This window comes from Eucyclogobius newberryi, unplaced genomic scaffold (assembly GCF_026437365.1).
Source record: "Eucyclogobius newberryi isolate DKJ021-1_F unplaced genomic scaffold, fEucNew1.0.hap1 SCAF_18, whole genome shotgun sequence".
Taxonomy (NCBI): Eukaryota; Metazoa; Chordata; class Actinopteri; order Gobiiformes; family Gobiidae; genus Eucyclogobius; species Eucyclogobius newberryi.
Window position 1 is genome coordinate 30,683,556 of NW_027315812.1, and position 24,570 is coordinate 30,708,125.

Consider the following 24,570-nt stretch of genomic DNA (forward strand, 5'->3'; position numbering starts at 1 on the left):
AATCAGCTCCCGGCCCATGTTAAATATGCTGACACAGTCTCTTCATTTAAGTCCAGGCTTAAAACGTTCCTCTTTGAAATCGCTTATGGTCAGGCCAGTTAGGAACAGAAACATAAACCCACAGCTTTAGCTACGCTGCCCTAGGAGTAACTGTGCTGGGGGAAGTATGACAGCTTGAGCACTATCCTCTTCTGACAACTTATGCTATCAAACAATATGTGCAAACTGTTCACCGCCTTCTTTTTCTTTTTCTCACTCCTGAGGACCTGGTGAAGTGGTCCTTGCCCCGTATGGACGGTCCCTCATCTGCCTGAAGAGTGGGTCCAGCTCCAGTCTCCCTCGCGTCCGTCTGTCCGTCTGTGAGAGTGAGATCTCTCCTTCACTCTGGAACTCCTCCAGGTTTCTACTTTTTCCCAAGGAGGTTTTTTGTAGTTTTTCCTGGCCGAGAAGGAGAGTCTAAGGACAGAGGACCCTGGGACATCGTCCCTCGCCAACACAGACATTGTCTGACTCCATCGCCACCACAGACATTGTTGATTCGGCCCTCAGAGGCAACTGTTGACTGTGATTTTGGGCGTTACAAAATAATTTGAATTGAATTGAACTAATTCTGTTTTTTATGTTTAGAAACAGTAAAAATCAGGTTCAGCGCCTTTAACACTGCTTTGAAAACAACACATTGTTATTTCTTCTTCCTAAATGGGCTCCTACTGTATAACGAATTTGCTCATCAAATGTGCGCTAGCTGCAGTCTATCCTGCACAAAAAGTTTACACTCTCCAATTTATATTTTCTCTGCCTCAAATTTGCACATTTTGGCAAAAATGCCTGTTTTGTCACAGGATGCATTCAATCATTTGGTAGGCTAAATATAGTAGCTAAGTCCTACACATGAACAAATGTGGCTGGGTCAGTGATTTTGATATTGATTTTTGTAGTGCCCTGCAGATGTCCTCCAAATGTTGCCATGGTGACAGGGGTATGGGACATACGTTTTTACCATGGTACCATCCCCCTCTGCATACTTATCAGAGGCTTCACACTTTACAAGTCAGAATAAACTTTTCCATCAAATGAGTGCTTTTGAAATGAACTCTCAGCGCCCTTTTCTCTCCCAAGACAAAAGCTAAAACTCAGCTAAAAAGACTATGCTAACTGCTATTATTATGAAACAATGACCTGATTAAATACTTTGTTCCCAAGATGAATGTACTATGCATAATGTTAATGTTCCGCATTTTCATTGAACTGTTTTATGACTCATCTTGTGAACATTTTTACCTGTGTAACTATGTGGCCTAATGTTCAGATAATGGCTGCATGATATATTCCAGATGCAGACCTCATCTCTGATCAGTCCTCCTGACTCAGCATGCATGCTGATTGGTTGAACATTGGCGCCAAACCAGCGTCAGGCAAAGAAAAAGGGAAAAGACCCAAAAACAGTTCCAGCCAGGTCTTCGAGGAGGACAGACCTGGGAGAAGGACTCTCCCCTGGCCGAGCAATGCTCTAATAATAATTTTGTGCCCGTCTTTGATGTCATTTTTGCTTTGAGCTCCCCAGCATGAACTCTGGAGGTGTCAGCTCCTCAACACGGACACACAGGCCCATATCAGCTGGATCACACAGCTTTTGGTCATATTAATACACATATTTCACAGTTAGTTCTTAGAATCAACACTAAATCTAACACAACTAGGTAGATCTAGAACAATTGTAGTGCCTCCATCTGTTATAGGCTTATCTGCATATTCCATATTCATATTTATCAGTTTAATTATTTGGTCAATAAATCTTCAAAAAACAAATTTGTTTCATTCAAAGTGTTCATTCAATTCCAGAAAAGTCTAAAAGTCACGGTTACGTTTTCATGACCTTCAGAATAAATATTATTTCTAATAAATTAATTGATTTTGATATTTGAATAATATTTGTTAAATGCCAAATAAAGGCTGGTGCCTCACATAACTCTTAAAAAAATATAATAATTATATATATATATATACATATATATATATATATATATATATATATATATATATATATATATATATATATATATATATATATATATATTAGCTATTCCCACACCCTTATGCTGCCACAGATAAAATAACAGAATATTACAGAGATTAAGAAGCCTACACTGTGGAAGTGTAACAACTGGTGTGAGGCATAAGGACCAAATGGAGTTTACACTGTGGGACAGTGGGACAGATCCATGTTTCCTCATCTCAGAGGTGGCACTTGGTTCATCTGAGCGTGAGTAAACGATGAAGTTGCAGTGTCGTGGGGAGACTGAAGTGAGTGAAATGGTTGTTGCACCATGTTCCTGCTGGTCATTTCAGTTTTGTTTTAAACTTTCCTGATCCCTAAACAAAATAGAAAATAGAGGAATTTCTAACTTTTTGATTCTTAAAAGCAAAATTGGAACACAAAACTAGTCATTATTTAATTTTTCACTGTAAATCAAAATATGTGCCAGAGCACAATGCACACCCATACTCCTTTTTGTAGCTTTTGTGGCCCCTAGGCTTTATTGACAGGAAAGTACAGAGTGAAATGGGGGATGAGAGATGATGATTGATGATTGATTAAATGGTTCAAACTGAAAGTGGGAACATCTTCTGAAATCCTGTCTTATCTGAATAAAATGTTGCTTTACAGTACAGTATAAAACATTTATTATGATGATATATTTTTGGGCCTAAAATGCTGTTTCCTACTTTGTTTCTGTGCAGTTTATGTGTTGTTCTTTGTAAATCAATGTAAAAGTGCATAAAAATTAAACAAGAAATGATTTGGCTCTGACTCTCCCCTGAACCATTCCTGGCCCGCCCCCTGAGCTGTCTTTTGGTCCGGTCTCTGGGGGCACTTTTGTGACAGTATGTGTCCTTCAACAGCCTGCTCAGTGTGGAGAGCCGAGAGCTGCTGTTCAAATCTACACTCAAACCTTTATTTTCAATTTGAAAAGAAAACACATTTTTGACTGCTTTCATGTCCAAAGAGGCTTCTGTTGATACAACTGAATCCTAAACTTTACATTATTATCAAATTTCAGGCTAACAAAGAAATAATGTTGTCAAAATGTGTTGCAAAATCATGATATTATTGGATTATGAGCCGTATTTATATCGAATCAGCACACACGGCACAGTGCAGACTGAACATCCCTGTGGAACAAAGTGTGTCCGCAGTGAAGTGTGGTAAAGAGTATAACTGTGCTGAACTGCTCTAAGCAAAACCACTAAGTAGGCTCTGCTCCATTAACCCTGTTTTTCCACCAGCATCACAGCCCAGCATCCATAGCACCCATAGCACCCACACAAATGCTGACCTGAGGATGCTGAGGATCATTGTGCAGACAAACAAACCAATAAGCAAACAGGAAAGGTAGACTTCTCCAAGGACGCGACAGCGTCATGCGTTAGCGCCCCGCTGTGCCATTGCAGCGACATACAATCCAAGTACTAACCAAGCCCATCCCTGCTTTACTTCCAGAAACTGATGAGATCGGGCATGGAGAAGTCGGTATGACCAAGAGGATAGTCCCTCCATCGCTGCAGTGTCTCTTTCAGCTGCAACATGGTATTCAAACCCAACTGATACAGAAAGTGGCTTCTCATTTCTGAAACATGTCATAAGATGAATCCTGCTGTCATGGAAACAGTGTCAGTAAGTCTGAGAAAAGTCTAAGAAACTAAACTATGGATCTGGATCCCAGTGAGAGACTTTGGGATGAGCTGGACATAGTTCTGAAATTGATTGGCTGGAGGTGTCAAATACATTTTGTGGCACTTTATTGATCTCAGTCCAATATTTTTGAGCAACAGGACAGAGCCAAAAACATGGTAATGGTGGGGGGTCCAGACAACCACAATTTCTCCAGCAATTGTAATTTCCTTGTGAATAGGGAACACTTTGATATGGTGAAGACATTTTTCCAACTAATTTCCCTCCAAACATGTGACTTTGTGGTTTTCCATTTAAATGTATTACCTCACTCTTCATCTGTCAAAACAAAGTTACCTTCTCTTCCCCATGCTTTGAACCCTGCGGCCCACACATTGGTGTTGTTCATTTATAGATTTATCGGGTAAAAGCCACCAGGGGGGCACTCTAGTAGGAAGCACAAGCGTTTAACGCACTGTAGAAGAAGACGTCGGTGTTCTCCGTACTGTTCAGGTTGTGTTTTATTACAGTCAAACACATATTTACAGAGAAATTAGTCTAATGACAAACTGAAGCCTAACACAAAGACACTCGTGGAGTGTGGACATGCCATTTATAACAGTCTGAGACTTTCTTGGCCAGACACCCTCCGCGGGTCAAAAGACAAGCCTGCATCACTACCATGGACCATCATTCTATGTAAATATCTCATGTTACAATGTTACACTCACTGGCTAAGCACAAGCTCAGGAGCAGATGAACCAGATGTGAAGTCACAGACACAGGTAAATCAGCTCACACAGACAGAGGGGACAGTAGGGACAGTAGGGACAGTTGTGATGTGTTTTCTGTATGTTAAGCTTAAAATTGCTGTGTGTTTTATAATTATTCAACTCATATTCACTGATAAATTAGTCGAATAAGACCCTTGGCGCAGCAGACTGCGGGTGCACCGCGGTTCTTGCACCAGGGTAGTGTGCAGCACACCCTGTACCATATTTCTGTGTAAAAATCTCTTGTTACAACATGTGCACCTGCGAGTTATTGACAGGTGCGGTCTATGTATGTACAATTTATGTTTTATTGTATATTTCATTGGTGCGGTTTATATTCAGGAGTGCTCTATAGCCCAAAAATTACAGTAGTTGAATGGCTGTCCAGATTATTAATGCATTTATATAATTTACACATTACACATATTCCCCTTGACAAAAAATTCAGTCAGAGAGTTATGCTGATCATTGCTTAGTTTAATATCTTGGTTATAATAACTCCTCATTTGCAAATATCTATAAAAAGTCCTGTTTACCAAGTTAAAGGTTCCTTCAACATATCAAAGCTTCTCATGTGATTTTCTTTTACAATCTGGTAGAAAACCTTTTTTCAGATTTCAGATCAGACTTCAGATCTCAGATATGTGCTCGATGCAAAACATTGACCATAAGCCAACCATCTTTTAACAGATTTTAACATCTTTGTTTAGGTTATATGTTTTTGGTTAGTTCTTTCCATGTTGTTAGCATGGATTTTACCCAAGGATTTTCCACTTCCTTTTCTGGTTATATATATCTGCTAATATACTTGACCAAATTTAATTTCTGGTTTGGTCAAGTTTATTAGCACATCATCTGCCTTGCTGGACATTTCATGTTCCATCCCATCAATTGTAATGCCATAAATTGTTTTTGACTGTCAATATACAATATGTTTTCTAATTAAGTTGTCTATTTGAAATTTGTATAGCACTTTAAGGCCAGTTAAGAGAGTCAAAACGTTCTCAGTGTCCATACTAATTATTAAAGATTTGTTCTGCTGCTACATACATGAGTCATTATTTGTTATTTAAATTTGGGAGTACCTGTTCCATTCCCCTCGTCCCTATAGACTTTGTCCCCTCGTCCCTATAGACTTTGTATCCTCATCCCTATAGACTTTGTCCCCTCGTCCCTATAGACTTTGTCCCCTCGTCCCTATAGACTTTGTATCCTCATCCCTATAGACTTTGTCCCCTCGTCCCTATAGACTTTGTCCCCTCGTCCCTATGGACATTGTTTAATGCGTTTTTCACTGTCGCCCTCCGAGACAACCGCTGTTGTGATTTTGGGGATTACAAAAATAAATTGAATTGAATTATTTGAGAGATAATCGTGTTGTATACACACACTCTCTGTGCCACTTGGATTCAACTAATCAAATACAATAGATCTCCTTGCATCTTACTGAATAATTGCTGCATGGGTGATGATCTTTCAGCTGGAACAGGGTATTTAAACCAAACCGATGAAGTGAGTGGTTAACAACCATATGGAAAGACAAATCCCGTGGTCAAGGAAAAGATGTCCGTATGTTTGACAATTGTTAAAATAAACCTTATTAGTATTATTTACCACCTAGGTCTGAACAGAAAAGGGTCAAATCATTGGCATCAAGCAGAGAAAACAAGACAATCTAAGGATTCTTTTAATATTGCAGAAGCTTTTTGAGACTGTGCCACAGTGAATGTGTGCTGTAATCAAAGCTAAAGGTGGTCCCAGTTTTTCTATGGCGACTTGTATTTTATGACATTATATGACATCATGTCTTGTATTGCTCTTTCAGCTTGTTGTTTTCTGAGTTTCCAAGAATTGAGGATTCTTATTCTTAGTATGCTAACGCAGCTTTTCTGCCCTTGCCTGTTTTTGGCAGGTGCAACATCAATCATTTTGCCTCTGAACACTTTGAGTTGAAGTTTTCCTCTAACACTGGCATTTAACCTCAGATTTAACCGCCTCATTTTTCTTCCAAATCTACAGTAAAGTAAATAGGGACATGGTCTCTTAGGTCTATTGCACCTATGTCCATGTCAGTCACCTTTATTGCAAACCACAGACGAGGGTTTCCTCAGAGTGGTTTGCATCATTATAGAAAGTGAGATCACAGGTGCAGCGTACACATTTAGTAGAGTAAATTAGTAGCTCCAGATGCGATTCTGCCATACATGAACTTTGTGTTCAAAACTTTGGTCAAATGTTATTTCACTTTAAATCAGTGTAGTAACTCCCTATTACATCTGTATGAAGAACAGTACAGTTTAGTATGGTTTACATGATTTTTCAAAAAATAGACATGAATGATTTCCAAATGCTACATGTGCGCATGTGCACACCCGTGCGGACTGATACAACACACACGTGCGTTTGTTTATTAGCGCGACGGATCGCATCGCATCTCTCGTCTCCCGTAGATTTCCGTCTTCTACTGAGTCAGCTCGAACTGTCTTTCTCCGTTTTCATTTTTTCCCGTACACTGAGGGAACTATATTATGATAGATCAATGCGCTTAGACACGCGGAAACGTGCTGCTCTCATGGGGACGAGCCGCACGCGGCTGCAGGTGAGCAGTAGGTGAGTTTTGTGATTGGCAGGACTAATCGGCAGTCCACACCACGAGGAAATAAGACTCAGATTTGGGTCATTCAACCTTTAAATGTATCTTGTCTGCTTTTTCTCAATACATAACATGTCATTCTATTGATGAATATATGTGATAGTGTAATGTGTTTTGTTGGCTGGGTAATTGTGGTATAAGTCGATTTGAATGATAATAACCACATTTACCACACAAATCTAGTGTTTGAGTGATTCTGTGACAGTCTGAGTGGCAGCAGAGAAAGTCCGGTCCAGATTGTGCTGGCACTGACCACATCTGACACTGCTCCTCTCACAACGACAACACTTTAGATTGTCCCTTGATCAAATATATGGTGTAAGAGCTTGCTCCACCACAAAGCACTCTGGTGTGGTAACTTTTTAACACAATGGGACCATCTCCAAGCTCATAATTCCATAACTATAATTCCCTTTGACACCAGGGACTTGAATCCTGCTTTGAAGTGACAAACGGAGGACCTCTGTTGTAACTTTCCACTCAAAATCATACAATTAGTCTGCTTGTAATCAGAAGTCTATACCACCTACTGAGAGACACCTTTTGTCCTCTTCATAAGAATAGAAAGCATGCAGAACTCAGTTGCTAATTTCACTCACCCACAATTTAAATCACTGTGACCAAATCAGTTTTACCCTTTTGAATAATGGCTTTGTAAATCTTTTCAAATGTATTTTACAGCTGCTGTGAGGTAGATTTCTTCATTACCTGCTAATAATGTGTCTGTAATGTAATGTACCATTCTGCGATGGTTACATACAGTATGTACTTGTACTAGTTTAAGTTAGAATACACATTTTAATAACTGCATCGGGAACAAGGGAGAGCTGTCATCTGGGGTGCTGCTCGCATGTGGCCCACCTATATAATTAATCCCTGAACCAAGCAAAATCTTTCCAAGATTAATTACCTACAGTCAAATTTACCACCCCAAAAATGGTGATGTGTAACTGTACTTGTACACAAACATAGTGTGAAGTTTAGCCATTCTGCTGAATATTTGTAGTCCTTTGTCTCTTTTGACAATCAAATCTGAAAGGACACACTTGTTTTATTTGTATAATTATTTTGTTATTACCCTTTAAACATGCTCTTGTACCTTTATCCTTTATGTAAACATGCAGAAAGAGGTTGAACCAGGGACTTCTTCCATCTAACACTCTCCCAAGAGAGCTATTTTGTCATCAAAATTAGCTGGAGAAAAGCTGGAAATAAAAAGCTGAAGTTGTGTTTTGCTCATTTATTCATCTATTAAAAGAGTTACACTCAGAATTAAATTATCCAAGAGCAAGCATGCACAAAACTATATCTAATTTTTACAGAGGGCTGCAAACTGCACCATAAAAACAGTTAGCGAACACAGGATCAGGGGCAGTTCCTGTATTCAGCACTCTTACAGTCTCTTCTGTTTTAATGTGGGCTGCATTTCTCGGCGCCATTTTAGGTCAAACTGATTTTGTCCAGTGTCTGTTGCTCCTCAGCTCAATCTGTGTCTGCTCTGCACCTGCACAACAGCTCTGAGCACAGGAGACCCATCAAAAGTCTGTTTGGGTGTCGCACGGGCCGGAGCTCACGGGCCGGAGCTCACGGGGCCGGAACTCACCGGGCCGGGCCGGAGCTACCCGGGCCGGAGCTCACCGGGCCAGAACCAAAATCACTGATATCGCTTATAACTGCGGCATTACTTTATGCAAACAGTCTACTTGTCTTTTCAATTTCCATTTTTGTAGAATGGTATCATAAAATAGGAAAGTCAAGAGCACAACAGAGCTGCTCTTTGGGGCCAAAATATTTATACCACAACTACTACTACAACTACTGCAACTTCTACTACAGTATATTTAAAAAAAGGCTTATTGACAAACTGACACGCTAAAAGTTAAATTATATTACTGGAACTGCCTCAGGGCTGATTCACATGGTTTCCATTCTGCACCAGCAACCTCTGCAAACATTTAAATGAAGTGTCTTGCCCAAGAACACAACAACAGCTTGGATGAGTTAAATACTAAACAAAAGATTGTGCGTGTTGTTATTTTGAGTGCATGTCCCTCGTGTCCCGCCTCGTCTGTGCGTTAGTGTCTCTCATACTCCAGCCTGCGTCTCAGCTCCAGTCCAGTTAAATATGGAAGAATGAGGAGCAACCCGAGAGCTATCGTCGTCATGAAGAACCAAAGCAGGAGCTACGCCAAAATCTTGACACACTTACAGACGACTCACAAAAGTTTCAGGTCCACTTGTGTCCATCGATTTATATGGGACAAAGCCTGTTGTCGTCAAATGAATTTTCTCCCACAGAGACATAAAGATCAGCACTTAAAGCAGCACCTACGCACACCCAACTTTACAATCTTTACCAATCAAGATTTAGATTCCCCTAATATGTGCAATTTGGCAGTTTTTACACATAAAATGCTTAATATGAAAAAGATACACAACGTAAAATGTGTTATACATTTATATACATAAACTACAGAAAATGTTTCAAACTGATATCTTTAAATTCAACATCACCTGAAGTGTCTTGTCAGATACAATCCTGAAATAAGTCACATCTCAACTCATTTAAACCAGAGTTAACTGAGCCCCATTCACTGTGATGGAGAATGAGTCACCGAGAAGCTTCCAGACAAGGTTAAACTCTGTTCAAGTTTCATGCACATCACTCTCTGTTTGCTCCATGTTTTCCCCCAAAGCGAAGCCACAAACAGCATCCTTCCACCTGATATTATAGTTCTGCTCCAGCCGGTCGGTCCCACTCTCTCTGCATCTCCCTCATCCCTGCGTCACAAGCACCCACACTCACGCTGCACCCTTAGCTCAGAAATGTCCCCATGCCCACGCTGGGATGTGACTTACCTGTGCCAGTGCAGCCAGCACGCAGGGAGCAGGGACTGTGTCTGACATCCAACAGCACTCCAACACACAAGCTCCCCAACGCGCCGCTCGGATTGGTTGTGAGCAGAGGAGGGGCGGGACAAAAGATGTGGAGGGAGCCAATGGTGAGAGAGCTGGGACTCCTGAAAGAGTGAGGCATAGATGGAGCGAGGGACGGACTGCAGCATAGGATGGAGACAGAGATGGAGAGAGGGGAGGGAGAGAGAGATGGAGAGAGGAGAGGGAGAGAGAGATGGAGAGAGAGAAGGGAGAGAGAGAAGGGAGAGAGAGAAGGAGAGAGAGAAGGGAGAGAGAGGGAGAGAGAGAGAGAGAGAGAGAAGGGAGAGAGAGATGGAGAGAGAGAAGGGAGAGAGGGAAGGAGAGAGAGAAGGGAGAGCGAGATGGAGAGAGGGGAGGGAGAGAGGGAAGGGAGAGAGGGAAGGGAGAGAGGGGAGGAGAGAGGGGAGGGAGAGAGAGATGGAGAGAGGGGAGGGAGAGAGGGGAGGAGAGAGAGATGGAGAGAGGGGAGGGAGAGAGAGATGGAGAGAGGAGAGGGAGAGAGGGAAGGGAGAGAGGGAAGGGAGAGAGGGGAGGAGAGAGAGAGAGATGGAGAGAGAGATGGAGAGAGGAGAGGGAGAGAGACATCTCTCTCTCCCTCCCCTCTCTCCATCGAGAGAGGGGAGGGAGAGAAGGATGGGAGACAGAGATGGAGAGAGGGGAGGGAGAGAGGGAAGGAGAGAGGGAAGGAGAGAGAGATGGAAACGGGATGGAGAGAGAGATCGAGAGAAAAGAGGGAGAGGGATGGAGATAGGGAAGGGAAAGAGAGAGAGATGGGAGGGAGCAAGGGATGGGAGAGAGGGAAGTGTGAGAGGGATAGAAAGAGGAAAAGGATAGGGAGTGGAGAAAAGGATGGGAGAGAGGGATGAGCGAGGGAAAGGAGAGAGGGAAGGAAGGAGACATGAATGGGGAGAGGGATGGGGCAAAATGCGGCCACTCTTTCTTAAATCTAAAGTTTGATTTGATTTTGAGGACATAGGCCTTGAAAAAAATAATTTTATAGCTCAACAAATAACACATTTACTACAGCATTTGAAGAGTGTCGTGCTTTGTTTAAGACTATTGTATAAAACAAAAAGTTGCCCCATATCAACTGGAGACCGCCTAGAATCATTTTGCAACCACCATGGGGGTTCCGACCCCCAGGTTGAGAACCACTGCTCTAATTTAATTGTATACATCATTTAGGGTAAGACCAAACATCATTATCTTCTTACTTCTTATACTTTTTTGTCAAAATTTTACCTTTCATAGAATCACGTTTGTACAGAAGCAGAACGGAAGAAAACAGAAGCAGAACAAAACCAGAGAGCAAAATAAAACGTCTCTCAGAGGTGAGAACTTTTATTTTGTTCTAAATCATAGATGACCAATGAGCTCGACTGTTTCTCAGGCATCACAGAAATAATCAAATCAGGAAAGTTTTATGCATCACATTAGGTTTGGAAGTTTCTGGTGTGGTCAAATCAGGCAGTTTTATGTTCCAACCATCAGCCGGTGATGGTTGATACTAACATGGTCTAATATACAGGACTGGGCCAATAATTCCCAGTACAAAGCGAACTAAAGGTGAGACCAAGCACAACCCTGCCACACTCCTCTTTCTAGAGTCAGTGGTCTGTCAAGTCGCCGTTCATTGTAATTCTCAATGTTGGACTGTTGTAGAGAGCCCCATTATTCTTTGTTATTAAGACAACTATTTCAAATGTAGTTTGCACTTTGAATAAAAAAGGCCAGAAACAGACTCAGAAACAGAAGCGTTCGCAGCATCCAAACTTAGTACTACGGCTATTTTTTGCTGCTTCATTCCATGATTCATTAGTTGTAACATTGCCAAGTCCCTTTGAACATCGTTTAATCTGTTTTTCACTGTCGACCCCCCATTTGTTAATAAATCCAGTCTGATCATTGTAATTAAAATGTAGGAATACTTCTTTTGGACACAATCGAGGTGTATACTCGATAGTCCACATTCATGATTGAGATTGAGCCATATCAGGCACAGTCCAGTGGATCCTTCCCTTCTTTAGGTATTAAGGATCTGATGGCTTCTTTCCAGCTCTGAGGGGTATGAGCTGTTTTAAGGGCCTAGTTAAAAGTTGATAAAAGCAGGAGAAACGGTGTATTTTAAAGCTTTATACCAATCTGAAGTGAACCGTTCCAGAAGGACACCAAACTGCACAAACAATCTCATGTGAGCTCACGGTCTGAAATACAAGCACGACTGCTGCATTTAGGTAGTTTACTGCTGGACCAGAGCAATGTAACCACAAGCCTAAAACAGCCTAAAATACTACATCTGATTACATGAATGAGAAGCGCTATTACAACTCAGCAAAAACTGCATTAAACTACTTTTAGACCACCACACTTTGAGCTCACAAAAGGAAGCTCTTTTTGAGTTTGCGGCTACATGCAACCGTCAAAAGGACATTCACTTAAGGCTAACTTGTGATGTCTAAACACTATGATCAGCTACGTCAGCGTCTTTTCTACTTTGGACTGGACTCAAAAACAGGATGAACAACCACGAGATGAACACCAGCTGTGAACCTTCTGGTTACAGGGCCTTCCAGCAATAGTGCACACAGCCTGGTTACATCATGTTCTATCCCATTCATTTGAATGATATCTAACTTCCACCTCCATTTTCTAATTTTGATTAATAATGTAGAATTTGTGGCACAAGATGAAACAAAACGTTTTTGTCTAGATTGTTGATCGATGTTTATTTTGTGGTTGTTAGCATTCATGCTTATTTTGCTGCCAATTGCTACGTCATCTTAACACTGTTGTTGCCCGTAGGCTTCATGAGACAGGAGCGGAGAGTGTGAAATGCAGTGAATTATTGGACAACATTGCGGCCAGCTGCACTTGGAGCCTGGCACACATGTGCTGTGCCTTAACCACTCCACCACCGGACAGCGCGTCATCTTAACACTTCTGCAAGTGGTTATTTTATTCTAGCAAGGCTCTGGTGTTACCCACGTCTGGTCGAGTCTTTTTTTTTTGTATGATTGGAGGCTAACGTTGATGAGGCTCACACTCTCACCTAACAGCACCTTTTTGTGTGGAGTTCACATGTTTCTTTCATGACAGGGCATTATATTGAATGCCTGGATTACCAACTTTCCCTGTAAAACATGTAAAACAAGTTGAAATGAAAACCAGCATGAATCCCACACAAAATACAGCTAAGCTAATGAGAGGACTATTATAACAAGGTCAGCTCACAAAAGAGAATAATACAATATTTGCTCTCCTTTTTGCAGAGAGTAAAAGCATTATAAAGATGAGGGATTCTCAGCGGGCCAAATGATTGTGAGTAAGAGAGAAAAGGTTTTATCTGCCCTTTCCTCATCCTCAGGCCATCCTCAGTCCCTCCGCTCTCAAACACCTGAGTAAGTTATCTAAGAACATCTTTGAAACACCACATCTGCGCCGCTGTCCTCCTGCACGCTGAGGAGTTCTCACCATGCCTCAAACTACAGCGAGGAGAGAGAGAAATACTGAAGAGAAAGGGAGGGAGGAAGAGACAGGAGTGAGAGGTACAGAAAGAGGTACTATACTCTTCTAGTAATAGACACATGTAATAACGGGTCAGCAGGTGTTAAGCTTGACCAAATACTGGCTGTTGAGGCCACACAGAGAACTTGAGGACTTTGAGTGAATGTCACAGGCAGAGCTGAGTGTGTTGGCCTGAGAGTGAGAGTGGACATGGTCATGGAGGACTAACTTTTGGACTTGGAGTCTTGTTCGTGTCAGAACAACTTGAGACTCAAGGGTGCCAGAGGGTGTTGAGGGGCGAAGCTGGTGTGGGGAGCAGCACACAGGCAGGGGCAAAACTCTAACTTTGAAGTAGTAAATACAGGGGTGATTTATCATATGATAAATCATTATTATTAAGGGTCCCTTAAATCATCATATCATCTCGCTAAAAGTCATTGGGACGTAAACAAATTCTGCTGATTGGTCTAAGCTTCACAAAAACATTTAAATTGTGTTAAATCCAGTGTTTGTTTGTATAAAGAGCCATTATGTGTAGTTGTAAAACTAGTTATAAAATAGGCCGGAGTAAAGCCGGAGTAGTGTTTGTGTGGTTCAGCTGTTTTGACTACAATGCTGCTCTGTGATTGGTTCCAGTCCCGCCTCTGGGCCCTAAATGCCGTGTGATTGGCCCGTTTACCACAATTACATACTGCAAATGAATCAGTGGGAACCTAACAAGATGGATTCTCAATAATCTTGCTGGCAAGGTTAAGGAATTGTTACACCCATACAAAAAATTGAGACTTTGTTTGGAAAAACAGACCATTCAAAAAAATGTATTGGAGACTTGCAGTTTATATAACAGCTTTGTATATTACTTCAAAAGTATTTACTGCAGTAAAAAATATAATTTCCTCCCTCCTTGATAAATGCCAGTCAGCATTAACATTTAAGAAACATGGAAAGACCTTTATTTTCATGAAAGCATTACATGTTGACTAAGGTCATATGTATAATATGTATAATTCTTTATACATCGCTAAATGTTGTGCTTTCATTTTAATATTAAGTGCAATATGGTTCTGTTTATTAAGGGTCATATTATGCTGATTTGATTGTTTTTAGTTGCACTTTTTGTAATTCAACTCTTCAAACATAATAACAAACAAAATAGTGCTAACACATCTACTACTGGTGAGTAGTTTCAGTAACACTTGATATATATAAATATAGGAGTCCATAAGTCCATGGTTCAGATCTTGTTGGATAAGTCTGTTTTTCAGTGTCTGTGGAACCAAATGGAGCTCAGAGAGTGAGTCATCGGCCGGAGAATGAGAGAAAATCATACCTGGATTTGGTGAGGAACGTGTTTTAATGACAGTGAAAGCACAAACGCCATAACTGGAAATGCCACGTCAATAATAAGCACGCACAAAAGACAAAACATTAAGAGCTCAGGTTGTCAATCATTATGATGTCAATCATTATTATGGAATTATTGGCAATACATGTTCTGAAGCTTGAATGAAAACTGAATAAACATTTAAACATATACGATTAATTGATCACAAAGGCAGCAGTTAACGTTTATGTATTATACAGCGAAAGTTGCTCCTTCTGTACTTAAGACCCACATTTACTCAGGTATGTTTACTTGAGTAAGAAACGGTTCTTCTTGGGGTTGTTTTTCGGACTATATTTGTACTCCTACTTAAGAAGTATATTCATTGAAGAAACTGCATTCACTGCCTGTCCAAAAAAAAAGTCACAGCAGAAAGCAGAGTCACACAATAAAATGTCATTAGCCTTTAGCTTTAATAACAGCACACATTTGCTGTGGCATAGTTTCACTAAGCTTCTGCAATATTACACCATTTATTTCCATCCAGTGGTGCATCATTTTTCACCAGTTGATCTTGTGTTGATGATGGAGAGAGTGACCACAGCACTAAGAGAGTGACCACTGCACAAAGAGAGTGACCACTGCACAAAGAGAGTGACCACTGCACAAAGCCAGTGACCACTGCACAAAGAGAGTGACCACTGCACAAAGCCAGTGACCACTGCACAAAGAGAGTGACCACTGCACAAAGAGAGTGACCACTGCACAAAGCCAGTGACCACTGCACAAAGAGAGTGACCACTGCACAAAGAGAGTGACCACTGCACAAAGAGAGTGACCACTGCACAAAGACAGTGACCACTGCACAAAGAGAGTGACCACTGCACAAAGAGAGTGACCACTGCACAAAGAGAGTGACCACTGCACAAAGCCAGTGACCACTGCACAAAGAGAGTGACCACTGCACAAAGCCAGTGACCACTGCACAAAGAGAGTGACCACTGCACAAAGAGAGTGACCACTGCACAAAGAGAGTGACCACTGCACAAAGACAGTGACCACTGCACAAAGAGAGTGACCACTGCACAAAGCCAGTGACCACTGCACAAAGAGAGTGACCACTGCACAAAGAGAGTGACCACTGCACAAAGAGAGTGACCACTGCACAAAGACAGTGACCACTGCACAAAGAGAGTGACCACTGCACAAAGAGAGTGACCACTGCACAAAGCCAGTGACCACTGCACAAAGAGAGTGACCACTGCACAAAGACAGTGACCACTGCACAAAGAGAGTGGCCACAGCACAAAGACAGTGACCACTGCACAAAGAGAGTGGCCACAGCACAAAGACAGTGACCACTGCACAAAGACAGTGACCACTGCACAAAGAGAGTGGCCACACCACAAAGACAGTGACCACTGCACAAAGACAGTGACCACTGCACAAAGAGAGTGGCCACAGCACAAAGACAGTGACCACTGCACAAAGCCTCTCCAGCTCGTCCCAAACACTCTCACTGGGGTTCAGATCTGGAGTACATTAGTTTCTGCTTCTTCTTCTCTGGTCAATGCCAGTGATTTGACCCTTCTCAAACACACTAACATCTTTTCCATGACCACGGGATTCGTCTTTCCACATGGTTGTTTCAGAAACAGTATCCACTCACTGCATCAGTTGGGTTTAAATACCATGTTGTTGTGATGCGCCGGTCAGGTTTTTTTCCCAACCTTTTGGTCCTGCAATTTTCGTCTTCTCTGACCCGGTGCTCTTCTCTGCCTAGTGCCTAAACGGGGGATTCTGTGGCAGAGGCTCGCTTCACTGCAGCTCCTCACTTAAGTCCCTCCCACCTGTCACCTTACCAAAGCCCACTACAGGTTGGAAGACTTTGCTTGTGTATCCGTTTGGGTGGTAGATCGACAGACCGTCGTCTTCGTTCAGATACTCTTCATCACTGTTCCCTACCACCACAAGTTCGACCTCGATGGGGTTCTCTTCTTCATCTACATTGTTGTAGCCCATGAAGATCAAAGTCACAGCTTCTGGGTCTAGTTCCTCTAAAAGACTGTTGGCGAGGCTCTCCGTGTAGGTTGGAGAGTTTCTGTCGAGATTGCTTCCAGTGGTGTCCGGATCATATCTTTGCGGGGGTTCTGGACTCGTTTCTATGTTCCTGTAGATCAGCTGGGTTGGCATCCCATCTGAGCTAGCAAGGATCGAAACCAACGCTGCTTTTTGGTTGTCAATTTTTTGTCTTGTCATGTTATCTTTTGTTGGAATCAGGTTTGAGTCAACTTTTCTGTCACTTAAGGCAGGACTTGGTGTTTTTCTTTGGCTGAAATCATTATTCTGGATTGGCAAGGTTTCATGAAGGTTCCTATACCTTTTAGTTACATTTAATTCATGTCTTGACTGAAAAGGGCTAATTTCTAAATTCTTGTGGACTGGCTTGGTTGTAGTTGGCAATCCTTCAGATATTGCACTAGCGCTTGCCAAATCTGGGGTCATATCCTTTTCTAATTCAATTCCAAATCTACCAACCTGCATTTCATTTTGGTCAGTACTATTGGTAGGGGAGGCTCCATCTTTGTTCATAGATCTTTTGATTAAGTCCATTTCATATCTGTGAGTAACCATAAGAGAACTAGTTTTGTGGTCACATATTTCTTCTGAAACCAAATCACTAAAATGACTGACGCGGGGTAAAGTTTGAGCTGTGTTCTTTGGTGTACTCTTCATAGGAATCCAATCAGATTCTTCCTGGTATTCTTCCATCCCTAACTTGGATCTGCTGGCGGTGGGGCTTGGGGTTTCACTTTGACCAAAGTTGTCTGTTGTTGATTCAATCCAAAAGGCTGAAGTTTTGTCAATATTCATAGACTTTGCAAAGCGATCTAACTCATATTTATGTGTGGAATCTAGGGGATGTGACTCCATGTTCTTAGGGGCTGGCTGTATTGGAGATGTCGCAGCATTGGAAGAGGTTTTGATGGAACTCAAAATGGCGTAAGGACTTTCATTTATATTGTCAATAGCTTGCATGTTGGCGCTTGACATGAGATGATTATTTGCCTCATTGTTGTCTTCTCTTGTTTGCGCACATACTTCTAGTCTGGACTCAGAACGACTAGAGGCCAGATTGGGGTTTCCGATTCTTTTGCTATGAACCAGACTAGGACTAGTGGTCTTGCTGGAGGTCCGGGGGGTTGAGGGTCTGCTTGTGCTGGTGAAGGGAGTCGCGAACACAGGCTGGTGGTACTGCACATCCCCGCTCCATTCTGTGGCCTGACGGAGCAGCTCCTCTACGTCTGTGGAGGACATCTCCGACACCTCCCCTGCTGCTCCACCAGGAGGCAGTGCATACACAGACCTACGGCCATCCTCGTACACCTTCAGGCCTTTAGCCTGGATAATATCTGGTGTTATGGAGGCCGAGGAAATAACTTGAGTTTTTCCAGTTAATTTATCGAGCTCCACGCTGATCTCCATAGCAAATGTGGCTGAAACACAAGGAACATCTGGTTAGGACAGATATGTCTACACAGAGTAATTATGCACATAATTGATATACTGTTAATGTGTTGTGTCAAGGAATACACAAGCAGTTTGTTTGAGTCTGGCCATCCAGGACTAATCTTCATATTGCTGGTTTGAGATGACATCACAATAGTCCATAGGTATAATACTGTATTTAAAAGAGATGGGGACAAGTTAGGTTTATAATGTTAGTATGCTGAACTAAAATTGCAAATAAAACGATGGAAATTTATTCCCTTTGAAGCGTCATCCTGGGTCCTAAACTGTGAGTCTATTGGTATTAATATGCAAATGTGCAAAAGGAACATTCAGTGCATTCAAAATGGCTCTGGCAGGCGGTCAGGAGGGATGTACGAAGGCGTATTAGGGCCACGGAAATATTGTTTTTATTATTTTCAAACACGCAAATCTGCCGCTGCAACAGCCGAGGATCAAACAGAGTCACAAATAATCTGAGATAAAAAGACAGGAAAAAGCAAAAAAGACAATTATTACTCATCTCCCTTAAGGCTATAAATTGCAGAGTTCTCATCCATTTTCGTGTCGGCAAATGACACCCAGTCCAAAAAACATGACTATTAATCCAGTTATAGCGTTTGAACATCAAAAGGTGAGAAGTGTGTCAGTGTTAATGCTGCGAGGATCAGTGAAGCTGCGGCATGTTTGCTACTGTAAACATGACTGCGTTCTGTGTCCTATTGCCAACTTCCTGAGCAAAATATTGTTTTGATTGACGTTTTATAAAATAATAACATCACATTTTTGACTTGCATATAAACTAGGAGTGCAATGCTCTGATCGCTTTCAACATTTTATTATCTCACATCAAGTTACTTTACTCCGGACAGGAAACAGCTGATGCTAGGTGTGCTAGCACAGGACCATGAGATTTAAAATCTCATACAATTCTCCTCAAATCTATGGTCTGCGGTTTTTGTCCCCTGTAGTGTGTCCCGGTCTGTGTGCTGTTGTGTGGATGTTTGACTGCCTATATGCACTTTTTGTTTGTTTGTTTGTTTGTTTGTTTGTAATGTGTGCTGGATGAAAACGCACTAAAAAGCAAAGAATTATATGAACTATATATATTTTTGAAACAGTCTAGACCAGGTGTGTCAGAGATGCGGCCTGCCAGGTGTTTAAATCCAGCCCGCAAAACATTTCTAATTCATATTATTATATCTGATCGACATACAGCGTTTTTAACACTGGACCTATGAATCCCATAAGCTTCAAGCAGCATGAGCAGCACATGAGCAGCTCATGAGCAGCTCATGAGCAGCACATGAGCAGCTCATGAGCAGCTCATGAGCAGCTCATGAGCAGCTCATGAGCAGCACATGCCGCTGCTGCCGCTTCTCAGGCTCCATTTCTCGCCTCTTCAGGGTCGACTCGCACATCAAACGTCACAGACCTGACTTCAGAGTGGGAAAGGAACGTGTGGCTTTGGGAAACAGGTGGAATATGAGGGACTGACAACAAGAAAAAACCTTCTGTGATGACAGCTCTGTGAGGAAAACATCCAAACACTTCTACCTTTATGTTCACAATTGTCCCTATAGCCTAAAAATTAGATCTTATAAAAACATTGATATGGTATATAATTCAATGTATCGATATGATTTATTATCATTTATCATAATTTATCAACATAACTTCTCATTTGTGGCTCTTCTCCCAACGGAGCAAAAGGAGAGGCACATGCACGTTTTCACATTTGCTCACACAGTACACTCATTTACATATCAGCACCACTAATTATTCACAAAGTTTCTGATAATAAATAAGGTGCAACAAGTCCACAAAAAGCACATGGTAATTTAAGCGTCTGTCTTAGTTAATTTAGGCCACTGTTCACAGTAAGGATCCATATTTTTCAGGGTTTTTAGTGCAATACAAATGCTTTAAATTCTTAAACTAAGTAAACGATAAGATAGGATATTAATGCCAATTCATCTCCAGTAAAATGTAAATTGTCTCCCCTCATGAAACACTCAGTATAAAGCATGTTGTGTGCCATTTAAATCTCCATTCAGTGTTAGCCTTGAAAACATGATGTGTTCTGACAAAAGTGTACCACTGTGGCTTTGTGCAGAACAGATCTCTACATAATGTTAGCCCAGTCACCATGACGACCAGCGCTCAGGTTTACAGAAGGCTGTCGCAGCACAGACTAATGGATGACTGATTTGTATGCAAATGAGGAGGGCTGTTAAAATCGCATCTTCAGGAGGTTCTGACAACAGCCTCTTCCACCAACATGACATTAGTCTACTTTACATCAATGAACAGGATGTTCCAAGTCTTAAGCGCATAACAGCACGTACAATGGCAGAAACTGACTTCAGGTAGAGTACGTACTTACTCAGCATTGGCACTGTTGCCTGTCATTAACATATCTACAATTTTTTTTTTTTTTTAATGTTTTATATGTAAAAAGAACACAAAATGTTTCATGAGAATCTACTTTTTACAGCTTTTTGGACAATTGTTTCTGCAAGTCTCTCTACTGATGTAAGTCGATGTTTACAGATTGTTGCCGTTCTGTATGTGACACATATTGGGGGAAATAGCCCAGTCCCTGCTGATGATCAAATTGACCAAAGATCTAAAAATGAGTGAGTTAGTAGTAAGTAATGTTATGTACTGCTTGTACTTTTTATTTGCTCTATGTTTGGTGTGTTTAATATTTAACATAAGAAAAAGGATTCCAAAAGCACGCAACTAACCCAAAATCCACACAAACAAAAGATAAAAATGTAGGAAAAAGCATTCCTGAAGAAGAGCCCCCTGAGGCGACTCCCCTGCAATCCTCCGGCACCAATCCACTAAAGTAAAGACTGGATGCACCGCCTCCACAAACCTCCAGGCTCTACTGCTGCAGTTTGTATATAATTACCCCTCTTCCCGCACAATCAACCACATCTAACCCTCAAGTGCGTTCAACCAGAAAGAGCAAATATGTAAAGGGGGCATCATGAGCTGAGTCTCTAGCAAAATCTCTTGAATAAGACCCTTGAGAAAGTCCTCCATGTGCTTTCCCTCCTCGCCCCCCGGGCTCTCCATGAGTCTTGATTGTTTCGGTGGGTCTAGACTCAAAGTCCAGGACTCATATTCACCATTTAGTGAAGTGTTCCTTCTTTCAGCCCATCTCCTCCGGCACCAGAGCCTGCAGCCTGGAGACCTGCACCTGCCCAAACCACAATGCTGCTCTGTGATTGGGTCCAGTCCTGCCTGTGGGCCTTAAATGCAGTGTGATTGGCCCGTTACCACTGGTGCGGGCAGCAGTCTAACAAGAGTCTGTGAACTCCCAAAAATCATCTTGCTGGCAAGGTTAATGAAAGTGGAGATTTTATCTCAACATTAGCAGAAGAACTCAGCGATGCAACTGACTCCAACAGGGATATTCCACTTCACTCCTGAGGGCCAGATTTGTTGGGGAGGCTACTATAGGCTACTAATGAGGTCGGAACTAAGACTAACTCAGAATCAAACCAGGTCTAAACCAGACATAAATAAGGACTAAGCCAGAACCAAACTTGCACCAACCCAGAACTAAACCACAAAACAAGGAAAAAAACTGCTTTAATATTTGGGAGAGGGGCCGTGGCCGGATCAGATCAGTTGGCGTGCCTGATCTGGCCTAAATTGAATAGCCCTTGACTACACTTACAATGTACGTACATTTCAATACGCAGTAGAAGTTTTTTTTATTAGATTCAAAGCGGGTTGAAAAAACAGATGCTGTGGCACAGGGCGGGCGGTCAGGGAACATCCCGTACTGGTGACCTGGCCTAGTGACCAAGCTGCGTTTGTTTTTAGTGCACTTACCGGTAATAGCAAAGTTAGCTCTTTGTGTTAATGAAATGTTGATCGATACAGTATGGTTTTATTTAGTCTTGGTTAAACCGAGTCTTGTCCTAAGTCTGCTTTGATCTGCACGTGCTAAGTCAGGTTTCTGGTGAACACTAGGTTTGCCTTGCCTGGTTTTTAGTGCTTTAGTCCTATTTTCACGCCACTGTGAGTTGTTTGTGGATCTTATAGACATAAAACATTACATTGTGTCCAGGCCACAGCCCTTCAGAAAGTCCGGCCCCCTGGAAAATATAATTGGAGACCCCTGATCTAGTTGTCAAATCTGTATGTTTAAAAATATAGGATATACTGTTTCAGTCATAGTATTTAAAGTTGTTTTTATTCTTGTAAATGTTGTTTCTTCATCAAAAACACACTAGGAGTTGTGCTTTGTTTCATTCAGACATGTCAAACACACAAATCCTGTTGTATTTAGGCTGTGTTCCACCAGTGGATGGAGCCAAAAGGTCAGTTCTTTACATGAGAAAAGCCAGAGTGAAAGTTTTTTTGTTGTTATTTTTTGTTCTAAAACATGAGATGCATGTTTAAAGATCATTGTGTAAAGCAGTAAAGCAGTTCAAACCAGGCAAGAATCTGTCAGCCTTTTCTAGCTTTGGAGATGCAGACAGCCTAAAAATACAGAATTACCCAAATGTGTGAACAAAACAAACACACATCTGTCTATGTATTTGGTGAAGAACGGCTGTGTGTAATATTGGACCTTTAATAAAGCTGTTAGTTGCAGTACCTCTCTTCGGCTCCGGGGCGCCATGGTCCTGGGCAGCACAGGTCCGAGGAGGAGCGGGTTCTATGAAGATGTCCGACAAAGAGTCCTCGGACAGTGGAGACGGCCAGGACACATCTACAGGAGGACATGGGCAGGACAACACAAATTGCTCCAGAGTTTTAACACATGGAAGACCTGCATGCACGTTCTGAAGCAACACTGTGTGAGAGCCACAGAAGTCCAATAAAAGTTCATATTTTTGTGAAAGTGCGTGTGAAACAGTGTTCAGAAAGTTACTCAACAGTCTCAGCATCAATAATGTTGTAAACTACTGGTTTAATTTACATATTATATAATCTTGCTCAACAAACTAGTTCATACTGCAGCAATATGAATCTAAGAATAATTGATTTTCTTTATTTAGGATTCCCATTAGTTATAACCGCAATAACTGTTCTTCCTGGGCTCCACTGGAGTTATTATTGTTCCTATTCTTATAAGTGGAACAGGAACTTGTCCAATCTGCACCTAAATATGTTTTATTGTTTAATTTATTCCACGACACAGCTTCAAAGGCCGTTTTCTCCACACGCATTTTTCTTTCATTGAGGCATAAAGATTGTTTATTACAGTTTTAACCCCAGAAAATGAAGCCAACCGTGTGTAAGACATTTTAAACCACATTATAACACCTGTCACTCAATAAAACTTCACCTATTCCAGGGCGCTATTTTTCTGATTTTGAGTTAAGTTTAAGTTTGTTTATTTGAGACAGGAGAGATGCAAATATGATCCATGTCATAGTACCATATACATTTATATTGTTATCTTTGTAGTTTTTTCTACTTAACTTGGCCCAATCTAAACTCCAGACCTTTTGTGTGTATTTGTGTGAGTTGTTTGAAGAAAATGTGAGATCTACATCACGTCACTCTTAACATAAAGTGAACTAACCGCTGCACGTATGAATAATACTAATACTCAACTAATGAAGAAAGGAAACTATGATTTATCGTCCAAAACGTGAAGTACATTTCTCCAGTCTCACACGGTGTTGCTTCGATCACTCCTGCTGTTAAAAGCACTCAGACTTTATTATCATACCATATTTCATCCAGCAGCATTTGACTGGAGCTATTCATGCAGTGAAACAGACTTCTTATTGTTAAAACTCATGTCATTAATGGCACTCCTATGCTTTAATGTTAAGTATGAGTACTTCCACATGTTATCAAAGTATAAGGTGGCTTAGTTTAATACAGGGCTGTCCAGTGTGTGCTGGGACATGACAACTTTAGTATTCTGCATTCTTTGTACTGTTGTTGGTCTTTAAATGTGCTCGTGTGCCTTTACTTTGGCATCTCCTATTTTAAAATGTAAAATAATGTATACGTTAAAAAACACACACGACCAGTCAGTTGTTCTCTCATCAAGATTTGTGTTAGCACTCCGTCTACTGGCCTCAGAGGGAATTACCATGGGGAAATTAACCAAACGTAGCTCGCCCCACGATGTGGTAATGTAAGCGCAGTTAGGACGAGTCTGGCAATAATGTATAGAGTGTCTTTGTGAGGCTCAGAGCAGGAGCGGTGA

At 41.5% G+C, this 24,570-nt stretch overlaps 2 protein-coding genes across 2 annotated transcripts in view; both read right to left on the bottom strand.

The window, feature by feature from the left end:
• Positions 1-24,570, bottom strand: part of palmdb (palmdelphin b) — an 80,006-nt gene that overhangs the window by 19,235 nt on the left and 36,201 nt on the right. The window lies entirely within an intron of this gene.
• Positions 16,257-23,175, bottom strand: LOC140364833 (uncharacterized). The gene is made up of 2 exons (XM_072451215.1): positions 22,999-23,175; positions 16,257-18,361 (listed from the first exon to the last, which is right to left on the bottom strand). The coding sequence occupies exon 2, from the start codon at positions 18,348-18,350 to the stop codon at positions 16,683-16,685; it is 1,668 nt and encodes a 555-aa protein (XP_072307316.1). The 5' UTR covers positions 18,351-18,361; positions 22,999-23,175; the 3' UTR covers positions 16,257-16,682.

Coding starts and splice junctions, on each gene's coding strand:
- LOC140364833 (XM_072451215.1), bottom strand. CDS start 18,350: ATGGAGATCAGCGTGGAGCTCGATAAATTAACTGGAAAAACTCAAGTT.